The 12,601-nt window shown below is 36.1% G+C and overlaps 1 protein-coding gene across 1 annotated transcript in view; it reads right to left on the bottom strand.

Moving 5' to 3' along the window:
* The window catches only part of LOC107299161 (vomeronasal type-2 receptor 26-like), a 23,160-nt gene that overhangs the window by 5,150 nt on the left and 5,409 nt on the right, over window positions 1-12,601 (bottom strand). Inside the window, exons 2-5 of the mRNA XM_015828528.1 lie at window positions 5,898-6,057; window positions 5,024-5,315; window positions 3,341-3,412; window positions 2,172-2,996 (exon numbers count right to left, since the gene is read on the bottom strand). Coding sequence (XP_015684014.1) covers window positions 2,172-2,996; window positions 3,341-3,412; window positions 5,024-5,315; window positions 5,898-6,057 — 1,349 coding nt within the window. The remainder of the gene's footprint in view (window positions 1-2,171; window positions 2,997-3,340; window positions 3,413-5,023; window positions 5,316-5,897; window positions 6,058-12,601) is intronic.

Raw genomic sequence — 12,601 nt, 5'->3', positions numbered from 1 at the left:
TATAATAAAACCAAGAATATTCAATATTTTCTTGTTTCAAATCTACTAAAGATTTAAGTTGCCAGTCTTGTCCTACCGGACAAAGTAATTCCTTGTAAGAAACTTTATCCAAGTTAACTCCCCTAGATATCCCCTCTATTACCTGTCCTGGAGTTGCCCAAATAGGAATTTTATAATTTAATTTATAATAATATTTCTTCCAGACTCTCAATAGAGCACTCCTTAAAATATGGGCCTTAAAATTTGTATCTACCTTTTTATCATAAATTAAATATGCCTGCCAACCAAATAACAAATCCCATCCTTCAAGAGAAAGTATATTCTTATTTGTTAAATTTAACCAATCACTGATCCATGTCAAAACCACCGCATCATAATACAATTTTAAATTATGGGCTTTAAGTCCTCCTCGTTCCCTTATATCTTGCATAATCTTAAACTTAACTCTTGGCTTCTTGCCCGCCCAAATGAACTTATTAATACCCTTCTGCCAATCCTCCAAATTAGCATCTTTTTAAAAATAGGGATCATTTGAAACAAGAAAAGAAACTTTGGGAGAATATTCATTTTTACTGCTGAGATTCTCCCCAATAAAGATAATTGCAATTTTTTCCAATCATTTAAATCCTTTTGCACCTTAAGCCGTAAAGATTCATAATTATTCTTATACAATTTAGCATTAGTGGCTGTAATATAAACTCCCAAATATTTTACCTTTTTAACCATTTCAAAACCTGTAAGCGTAACTAACATATCTTTATCATTCAAAGACATATTTTTCGATAATATTTTAGTCTTATTACAATTAATCTTAAAACCAGAAACTTTCCCATATTGTACAATAATTTCAACCAAGTCAATTACCGAATCTATTGGCTGAGTTAATGTTAACACTAGGTCATCTGCAAAAGCTCTTAATCTATACTCAATCTTATTAACCTTAATTCCTTTTATTATAGAAGACTCTCGAATTTTAATTAACAAAATCTCCATTGTTAACACAAATAACAATGGAGATAATGGACATCATTGTCTAGTTCCTTTTTCAATTTTAAATGCTTCTGTTACCCCCCCCCCATTAACTATAATCTGTGCTGATTGCTGTTGATAAATAGCCTTAAGGGCGGACAAGAATTTCCCCCCAAAATTCATTCTATCCATGGCAGCGGACCGGGATACCTTCGAGACCGCCTTCTGCCACAGATTACCTCCCATCGGTCAGTACGCTCCCACAGGGTGGGTCTCCTCAGGGTGCCGTCGGCCAGACAGTGCCGGCTGGCGACCCCAAGGGGGAGGGCCTTCTCTGTGGGAGCTCCCACCCTCTGGAATGAGCTGCCCCCAGAGATCAGGGTGATCCCTGATCTCCCTTCCTTCCGCCGCGCCCTCAAGACATGGCTATTCCAATAAGCGGGACTGGCCTAGGGCAATTTTTAGAGGGGTTTTAATCATATTTTAATTAGACAACATTTAAATATTTCTTTTTAACTAATTTTAATTTTGTAATTGTTATTGGTGTATTTTTAATTGATTGTCAGCCGCCCTGAGTCCGCATGGAGAAGGGCAGGATATAAATTCAATAAATAAATAAATAAAATAAATAAATAAACTTGAAACAAAAAACCCCCAATCTAATTGATCAAATGCTTTTTCAGCATCTAAAAAAATAAAAGCAGCAGGAATTTGATTATTCTTATCCAAATATTCAATTAAATTAATAATTTGTCTTACATTATATTTCATATATCTTCCAGTTATAAATCCAGATTGATCACCATGAATCAATTGGTTCAACACTTGCATTAGTCTATTTGCCAGTACTTTTGAAAAAATCTTATAATCTGTATTCAATAAAGATATAGGTCTATAATTCTTGGGTTGAGTCAAATCCTGACCCTCCTTTGGTATTAAAGATATAAAAGCAGTTCTCCAGGAAGGAGGTACCGCTTCACCCAACAAAATACTATTAAACAATTCCCTTAATGGTTCTATCATGTATTTTATTCTCTATGATAAAACAATAAACTTATTAAAAAGAGAGACACTAGTAGCTTTGTTGCCTCAGTCTCTCTATTGATTTATGGCCACAGACCAGGATAAAAAAGCTATATTAGATGGTGGACGATTGTGGATGATAATTGAAATGCAAGATAGGTGTAGTATGGAAAGATTACCTGCCAAGGCTGCAGATTTGGAAATTCAACCCTTTGAATCTCTCTTGGTTGGGATTTTGATCTTATTGCCTCATGCAAAGAATGTGCCACTGCATAAACAGCATTGTAGATACTGTAGCTTTGGCCAGTCATCTGGAATTCAAACAGAGGTGCAGGCAAATTCTCCAGATTCTCTTCCCCACTACATGTTTCACTGATCAATGAAGGTAAATCTGCCTTTGAAAATATACAGTCAAACAACTGTTGCCAAACCTCTTGAAGAAATCCATCTTTGTGGATTGAAGGTTTGATGACTTGAAGAAATTCTTTGAAGCCTTGAACTTCTCTTGCATGCACTGTAAAGGAAAGAGCCCCATGGAACAACTGGAGATCCCAGTCCCTGTGAGTTCCTGTCAGTATGAAATCAATTGGATTCATCAGGATCCAAACCTTTCTGAATAATGATCTGTCTTTATTTTCAGGATCACGTAGAAACATGACAGTTCTGAGCCACACTATTGTGAACGATTCTCCGTAGACAAGAAAAACATTTGCTTTCTGATCTACCAGTTTATCAGAAATAATTGAGACTGAATTAGACAATTCGGACAAGTCTTCTAACTGGATATGTTGTGGAATTTTTTGTGTGAAAGCTAAACAGATCCCATTCTGTGAAATCAATGGCTGCAGTTTCTGCAAAAAACGTTCTCCCTTATTTTCAAAAGCAAAGACTCCAATCCATGTCCATCCAAAATGGAGAAGAAGTTGTATAAGTCCCATGTACTGATTGTCCTCATTTGGCACCATGCAATAAAGTGAAGATAATTTGTTACTCTGAAATTCTTCCTGGGCAAAAGAGCCATAGGCCAACTACAGGAAAAGAATGAAAGGAAGGAAGGAAGGAAGGAAGGAAGGAAGGAAGGAAGGAAGGAAGGAAGGAAGGAAGGAAGGAAGGAAGGAAGACAGACAGAGGAAAGGGAAGGAAAGGAAAGGAAAGGAAAGGAAAGGAAAGGAAAGGAAAGGAAAGGAAAGGAAAGGAAAATTATTATTTATGATAACCAGTGGAAAAAGATGGAAAAATGACTCCTGAATGGAAACTGAACAATTGAAAAGTTCTCAAACTCTAGGTATATTATGGTTTTGATGAACATTACAGCAATAAAACCCCCCAAGATGAAATATTTTCTCACTGAGACCATGCAATAAAGTGGAGATAACTTAGTAATCTGAAAATCTTCTTGGGCAAAGGAACCATAAGTCAACTGGACAAACAAAAAAAGAGAAATTCATTATTCATGAAAATCATGAATATTTGACTGCTATTTAGAAACTTAATGAAGGTCTCTCTACATTGAACATTTCTCCAACTCTAGGTAGATTATGACAATTCTGATGAACAAGAGAAGCAACTAAAACCCCATGATGAAATATTTTCTCATCTGAAATACAGTATAACTAGATTACAACCATACTCAGTTTCCTAATATAGAGTTCCAGTATGTTCGTCCCCTTAGAACACCTGGAAACTTGCTAACTATTTGAGCTTATGAGCTCTCTGAGCCTACAGAAAGGTTTCGTAAGGGCTAGACTTACTGGATTATCTTCTTCCCTTATTTGTAGCAGATAGAACTTATAAATGAAAGACTGTGACCATGAGATTCTGTAGGAATAGTTAATCATGTCTTCATTTACTACAATTATTATGGAGATCTCCAAAAGTACACATAGTCCCAATCCTTCAACAATTTCCAGGCAAATCAGTTGAGTTTTAAATTCAGTTATTATCCGACCCCAACCTAGACATAGCAAGGGGAGTTGTCACCCATTGTTTGGTGGCTTGGTGGAATCTGGAACTGAGTTGAGGGCAGCAGTGAAAATGCTGTGTAGCCATGAGTTGGGGATGGGCAAGAAGTGGCTGAAAGGAGATTCTCCCTAAACCATGAGACATCACAGCAGTGTTCCAATATTTGAGCTGCTCCTACAAAGACGAGGAGGTAAACTATTTTCCAAAGCACCAAAAGGCAAGACGAGAAACAATGGATGGAAACTAACCAAAGAGAGAAGCAACCTAGAACTAAGGAGAAATTTCCTAACAGGGAAATAATCAACCAATGAAACAACTTGCCTTCAGAAGTTGTGGGTGCTCCATCACTGGAGGCTTTTAAAAAGAGACCAGGCAATCATTTATCTGAAATAGTATAGGGTATTTTGCTGAAAGAGGGGGTTGGATTAGAAGACCTCCAAGGTCCCTACTAACTCAATTATCCAATGTTCTATGCTCTGTGTGCTAGCCAGCTTTTTCTATTGTCCTCTTGACATAGCTCCAGATTTCACCATATAGTGGTCAAACCAGAATATCAGATGACCCTCTCAAGTAAGATAAATTTTATACTGTAATTTGTGATTTAAATTTTAATTTTCTAATCAATGATTGTAATAAAAGATTTTGATTTTCTTGATTGATCATTTTGAGCCAACCTATTGAGTTGTGGGAACAATTGCAGAAGGGAGACCAAAGAGAGCAAAAATGAAGTCTTGCAGAAAGGCATGGCAAAATACTAAATAACCCTACAGCACCTATCCCAGCAAATGCTAGGAAAAACAATTGAGTTTTACACTAAACTACTTTTATCACACATCAACCAAATCGTAGCATGAAGAAGTATGACCTGTTGCTACGTGGCAATCAAAACACATATATGATTGCAATACAATATGTTGATTTGTTTACCTTGAGCCAGCCTCCAGAGTTGTGGAAAAAACAGCAGAAAGGAAAGTGAATTTAACTGAAATCTTGTAGAGAGGTGTGGAAAACAACAAGTATCTACTATTAATTACAAAAGAATTTTCTCTCTCACTCCATCCCAAACTACCTGTGGAATTTTGTAGACATTTACACTTTCTGCCATATAAGATGATGTATCCGAACCTAATCCTCCAATGATGGCTATGAGATTCTTCTGGCTATCGCATTTGTAGTTAGGGACAAAATCCTGGGATTTGAAAAGCAGGTCCAGAGTAGTGCGATAGGTCATCCTTGGATTGTGGTAACTGTCATAGATGTGGAACCCAAGAGTGACGTTAGGTAAGATCTGGGAGTCCTCATTGATCTCCTTCACAGCAAAGGCCAAGGCAAGAATGTGCTGGTAGAACTTAGTTATTACACTGCAAATAGTTTAAACACCCCCATTGAAAAAAAATAAGTTGACAATTCTTTTATGGTGAAAGCATTGATATACAAGTAACAACCATTTCTATTTCTATTGTAAGTAAGATGAGAATCTTTGTAAAACACTCAATAATTTGCATAGTTTTCAACTATATACAGTGTTTCCATGATTGGCAACAGATACATATACAACAAAGTCGTGATTTTTTTTTCAAACTATCACATTTATTTCCATCAGTTTGGCACAAAATAGAATACAACCATCAAGTAGCACTCATTTAATGTATGTAAGTTTTGTGAGGAGTGACTGTGCAGGTGATATAATTTTAATTATCTTACGCTCACTAAATGTACTCTTGCACTATAGTTTCATACATTTCATGAGTAAGACTTTAATGCAATGAAAAGAAAATGATTTCTTTTTCCCACAATCAGATAAGTTTGAAAGATAAGGAAGCAAGAGTTAGTTTATATACAAAACCTTGAATTTGTTCTCAAATAGCTATTAGCCATGTAAGCAATTTCGGGAGATCTGCCTAACATTAGAAAAATGATTGGGAAGAAAAAAAAATCCTTACAGTGGTAAATCATAAGGTTTTAGAGAAGGATGTTCCTTAAATTCAATTTCAAAAAAGTGGTAAATTATCTGAGACACCATCCCACCAACAATGAGGCCACCAGGCTGGTACCACTCATGGGGAATAGGGAAAGCATCACTCATAGGGCAGCTCAGAATAACTATGTTTTGCACAAAGAGCATCAAAAGGAACAACATCTTAATGTAGTTGTCATAGTGAAAATATATGTGTCTTCTGTCCATAAGGAAGTAGATATTTCAGTGGTTCATTCAATGATTAATCCAAGGTTTATACCTGACAATGCATTTAATCAGAATTTCCATCATTTTATATTTGAAGGTCCATGTGAGTGCAAATGTGTATATTGACTATTACTTGGATTGAACAGATGTTCTGGAAAAGAAGAAAGGTGGGAGGAAACTTGTAGCAATGAATCTGACAGAGCCATGATTATCCCTTTGTGCCAATCTCCCTGTAGTTCAATAATTACTTTATATCCAAATTGATACTTCAATTGTTGCTGAATTTAAATTATCTTTATGCAAAGCCCTTGATGTTTTGGACTGGCTAAAAAAAATATGGTAATTCCTGTAAGAGATAATTATTTTGTTTTTGGTGAGGGAATAAGTGGTTCAACTGATAGTTCAATTTTTTTTAAAAGTGATCAAACGCTAATAAAAGTAATCTAAGAGACATTGGCAATTAAAAATAGTCTTAAGTGTTAAAGTTCATGTTCACTTCTTACAATGGAGCAGGGTTCCCATTTCCCATATAAAATGAATTTAATGGAGAAGAGGAAACATTTTTACATATATTAAGGACTGACAAATAAGCTAATAATTTCTTTGGAGGTTTTATCCACATATTAGTCAAAGAATATTGAAGAATGAAACGATAATAACATTGATACTGATATTTGGAAAGTTGCATTAGCCATTGCCTTGAGTTTAATAATCTACTCCATTAAATCTTTAGTTATTTACTTATTTTATTTGTGTCCTGACTTGTATTATTTTAACAATTAAGGAGAGAGGATATCTAACACCTCTTCCTCCTCCTATGATAGCATATGGTAGATATGATATGATATATATGATATGATCGCATATGATAGCATATGATAGATATGATGGCAATCTTCCAATATTTGAAGGGCAGCCACAAAGCACCTGAAGGCAGGACAAGAAGCAATGGGTGGAAAATAATCAAGGAGAGAACCAACTTAGAACTAAGGAGAAATTACCTGATAGTGAGAATAATTAATCAGTGGAACAACTTCCCTCTAGAAGTTGTGGGTGATCCAACACTGGAAGTTTTTAAGAAGAGATTGGACAACCATTTGTCTGAAATGGAATAGGGTCTCCTGCTTGAGCAGGGGGTGGGATTAGAAGACCTCCAAGTCTCTTCCAACACTGTTATTCTGTTATTCCTGTTTTCCTCACACAGTAAGAAAGTGGGTTGGGCTGAGAGAGAATGACTTGCTCAAAGTTACCCAGTTGTTTTTCATGGCTAAGGTGGCCTCCCACTTTCTAACCTAACCTGGTGCCTAAATCACTAGACCAAACTGACTGTCAAATCTGAAACAATGACAACGATAACAACAACAATAACAAAACAATATAATAATAACAACAACAACAACAACAACAACAACAACAACAACAACAACAACAATAATAATAATAATAATAATAATAATAATAATAATAATAATAATAATAATAATAATAATGATGATGATGATAATAATAGTTGGACGGGACCTTGGAGGTTATCTAATCCAACCCCTGCTCAGGCAGGAAATCCTATACCATTTCAGACAAATGCCTGTCCAGTCTCTTCTTAAAAACTTCCAGTGTTGGAGCATTCACAGCTTCTGGAGACAGGGTGTTCCACTGATTAATTGTTCTACCTGTCCAAAAATTTCTCCTTAGTTCTAGGTTGCTTCTCTCCTTGATTAGTTTCCATCCGTTGCTTCTTGTCCTGCCTTCAGGTGCTTTGGAGAGTAGCTTGACTCCCTCTTCTTTGTGGCAACCCCTGAGATATTGGAACACTGCTATCATGTCACCCCTCGTCCTTCTCTTCATTAGACTAGACATACCCAATTGGCTCTCAGATCAAATATCTCACTTTTGAATGAGTGCAGGAATCTTTTTTGAGCAGGGAACTCCAAAGCCACAAACCAGAGTAGGAAATATTGAACTGATACTCAAAGAAAAGAAAAATTGTGGTTGCTGGGTGTAACTGTCAGAATTTCCCTAACTGTGTTTCACTAGGTTGTGTGTTCCTCCAGGGAATCTTTATCTTTATGTACATTGTCACACGAGGACACTTGAATGTCTTCTCTGAAACTTTCATTGCTACCTTACCTTACAGCATAAATCCTGAGTGCTGGTTCTTTTGTTGTTGGTTGTCCCAAAGGTGATTTTTCAAAAGGCAGCAGGACTTTCTTTGTTTTTGCTTTAAGACATTTCACTTCTCATCCAAGAAGCTTCTTCAGTTCTTGGTCAGAGTCAAAACTGAAGAAGCTTCTTGGATGAGAAGTGAAACATCTTCAAGGAAAAACGAAGATAGTCCAGTTGCCTTTTGAAAAATCACCTTTGGGACAACCATGACTTGGATGATTAATAATCTCCTTAGACATTTATTGTTAGTTGTTGATCCTGAGAAGCAAAATCTACATAAACATCAGGATCTTGTTTATTAATTCTAAGGATGGTTGCTGCATGTTAATCAGGTTTTATAAAACTATATTTAGTCATATCTCCATTTCTAATGGATATTGCCAGATTTCTATTTATGCAGTTTCCAAAGACCATCTAATATCTTTTAATAACTAATTTATTAATTTAGCAACTTCATGTGGCTGTGCATCTTGTGGCAAGTGACTCTGAACAGCGTGCAAAAATCCAGTATACAAGTAAGACAATCATTAGTTAAAATCATTCTATAATAATTATTTAAAAGAATCAAAATGTCAAGCTGCGAAGAATGCTTATGCTACTGTATCCATTACTGCTTTTTAGCTTGCCAACAGACTTGGGGGGGGGGGGAGGGAAAAATGAAATCCAGGTTTCAGACATTGGACTGCCAAGCCGTGAGAACCAAGGTTGTCCAAGAACTGTTTACTGAGAACTGAAACACTCTCTCATAACAATTGTCTGACACTTTGTTGGATAATGTGACCTAATAGGGGGGAGGGAGATTCTATATTTTAATGTACTTATTTTGACACCAAGTAACCAGAGCTGGTTTTCTATTCATCTGTGCTGAAATGGTGTGCTCAATAAAGTTTTGTATTAGAGATTGGAAAGTCTCAGCTGTGCTTATTTCGTTGGGATCATCAGTCGAAACCTTGACACAAAAATGATAAAGCTAAAACTGGAAAAGATCAAATCAAACCACTCTTTATGATGGTAATTGGCCAGCATAAACTTCTTGTAAAGGATGAGATGGAAGTAAGAATACATTTAATTTCCTTTCACTAATTCTTTTTGTATTATTAAAAAATAAGTTATAGTGGAAATATTGATGAATAGAGAGTGAGCTTGATTTTTTTAAAAAAATGCATTTATATTTCAGAAACTCTATAATATTCACATTTCAAAGACCCCAGACCAATCCAAAACAGATATCCTCTGATACTGTGTTAAATATATGTTCATAAATTGAATTCCCCTTTTACTATATTTATGGATTCATTTATGAATTGAAAACATAAAAACCATAACTATGGCAAGGTCCTATCATATAAGGAGGTACATCTGGTGGGACCCAGAAGGACTTTTCTGTGTTGACTCCCTCCCTTTAGAATATCATCCCTTCAGAAACTTGACACTCTTTTGTAAGCTTCTGAAGACTTGGTTTTGTCAGTGGGCCTGGGGAACTTAGAGTGGAATGGAGCCCACTGTGTGTGGTCACCAGGTGAGTGGCATGGGGGTTATTGTTTTATTTTTATTTCTATATTGTATTTTATTGCATGTAAGCTTCCTAGAGTCACTGTGAGTAGGGGGCTATATAAATTGTCTAAATAAATAAACAAATAAACTACAAACATTGGAAATGATCTGATTCAATATCTCTAATCTCCTAACAAGACATCTGGATTCTCATTGTCTTTCTAACTTGAAAGACAAAAGGTGATCAGTTGAAGAATCTTGGAGAATGATTGCAAATGCAGCAGCAAGAGCATTTCTTTTGCAATTAGCAACCATAATAAATTGAAATGATCAGGATAATTTTCCATCAATCATCTGTTGTCAGAAATAATGACTTCTACACGTCTCTTATGGACAGCAAACAGTCCTTCTCTTTTCTTTCTATCAGCAATTTCTCAAAGCCAGCAATATTACATGATGTGTTAATTCCTCTTTATGAGTTGCTCCCTGCAGTTTAATTCAGGCCGTAAAACAATAATGTAGCACTTTGGTAAAAATATGCATCCCAGTAATGCAGCACTGGAGGACAAGATGGAGAAGACCTCCACAGCTACCATGGCTTTGCCTTTTGTGCTCAGATAGGCTGGAAAGAAGGAGGTCCACACACTGCAAAAGGCCAACATGCTGAAGGTGATGAACTTGGCTTCATTAAAGCTGTCAGGTAATTTACGGGCAAGAAAAGCCACAATAAAGCTGGCAATGGCTAAGAGACCCATGTATCCCAAGACACAGTAGAAAAAGAAAGCTGATCCCTCATTGCACTGTAAAATCATTTCTTGGTGCTCTGAGTACATGTCCATCTCAGGGAATGGTGGAGATGTTGACAACCAAAGGATACATATACATACTTGGAAGAGAGAACAGGAAAATACAGTAGAAAGGGCCAATCTTTTCCCCACCCATTTCCTCATCTGAGACCCTGGTTTAGTGGCCATGAAAGCAACAACAACAGTGATGGTTTTGGCCAGAACATTAGAAATGGCCACTGAAAAAGTGATGCCAAAAGTTGGTTGTCGGAGAAAGCAGATCAACTTGCCAGGTTGGCTGAGGAACAACAAAGAAGAGAGAAAACAGAGCAGAAGAGAGACAAGAAGGGTGTAGGTGAGAAACCGATTGTTGGCTTTGACAATGGGAGTATCCCTGTGTTTAATAAATGTTCCAAGTGCCCAAGAAGTCAAGAAGAAGAAACCAAGAGCAATTGAGGCTAAACCCATTCCTAAGGTTTCTTCAAAAGTTAGGAATACCAGCAGTTTCAGGATACATCCTTTCTTTTCTTTATTTGGATAATGGTCTCCTGAACATTCGAAACAGTCATCCATGTCTGGAAGGAAAATCAAGGAATTTGTCATCATTTGTCATTCCATATTATTCAAATTACTTTCTGAATGGGTGCTAGTTGTTATTCCTTTTGNTTTCCTCTGATTACCAGATGGATCATGTTTCTATGAAAATTCAGTTTTTCCTCAAATGGAAAATGTAGGATTGGCATAAAAGAAAGGAGAAATGGAAGGACAATTATTCTTTGGAATGCAACACTTTGTATCATTTTAAAATTTATTAAAATTTCCATTTGGACTTTTCACATTTTGTCCAAAACATGGAAAAGAAAACCATGAGGGTATATGTAAGTCTCTAGTAATAGAGTGTATTGACAAACTTTGAAACCTGAACAACAGATTGTGAATCACAGCTATAAAAATGAATATTTGTCTTGAAGAAGACGTAGAAATATTAGTTATGTACACACTAAGGTCATGTATTATAGTTTGCTTAAATTTATTTATTTATTTATTGTATGGTGATGTTATATTAGCCAGGAGACTATACATACTAATAGTCTGGCTGTGTAAGACTGCTAACTTGTTTGGTTCACACTTGTGCACTTTCCAAAGTGTGCTACATGGGGCAAACAAGCTCTGTTGGACGTGTATAATGATGTGTTGGAGAAAGGTAAAATACCAGACTCCTGGATAGAAGCTACCATATCCCTGATCCCAAAAGAAGGCACAGACCCCAAACAGATCAAAACTTATAGGCCAATCTCGTTGCTAAATTCTGATTATAAAATTTTCACTACTATAATGGCAGAAAGATTGAAACTAATATTATAGGAGATAATACACCCAGATCAAAACGGTTTTTTACCTACAAGACAAATTAGAAATAATACGAGAATGGTGTTAAATGTCTTAGAGTATTACAAAGCACATCCAGGAAAAAAGGCAGCATTATTTTTTTTGGGATGCGCAGAAAGCATTTGACAGTCTCAGTTGGCAATTTATGTTCCAACAGATTGAGGACATGAAATTTGGAGGGAAATTTGAGAATATGATTAGGGCGATATATAAAACACAAAAGGCCAGCATGATGATTAATGGAGATAATACCAAAAGCTTTGACATAAATAAAGGGGTAAGACAGGGATGCCCAATATCACCTCTACTTTTCATTCTGACCTTAGAAGTGCTGCTAACGCAAATCAGAGCCAATAAGTAGATAAAAGGGGTACTGGTTAAGACAGAAGAGTATAAGACACAAGCATTTGCGGATGACTTGGTCTTTTTTATTGAGGAACCAATAGAGAGAGGAAAGATTTTGATGAAAGAAATAGAAAAATATGGAATAGTGGCAGGATTAAAAATTAATAGAGAAAAGACCAAAATGTTAGTCAAAAACCTAACCGAAAAACAGAAAAGGAAATTAGAAGAGAATTTGGAATTGCAAATTGTAAAAAAGATCAAATATTTAGGAATCTGGCTTACCACA

This window comes from Protobothrops mucrosquamatus, unplaced genomic scaffold (genome assembly GCF_001527695.2).
Source record: "Protobothrops mucrosquamatus isolate PMUCROS unplaced genomic scaffold, P.Mucros_1.0 scaffold4628, whole genome shotgun sequence".
NCBI lineage: Eukaryota > Metazoa > Chordata > Lepidosauria > Squamata > Viperidae > Protobothrops > Protobothrops mucrosquamatus.
This window is presented reverse-complemented; position numbering and strand designations above follow the sequence as displayed.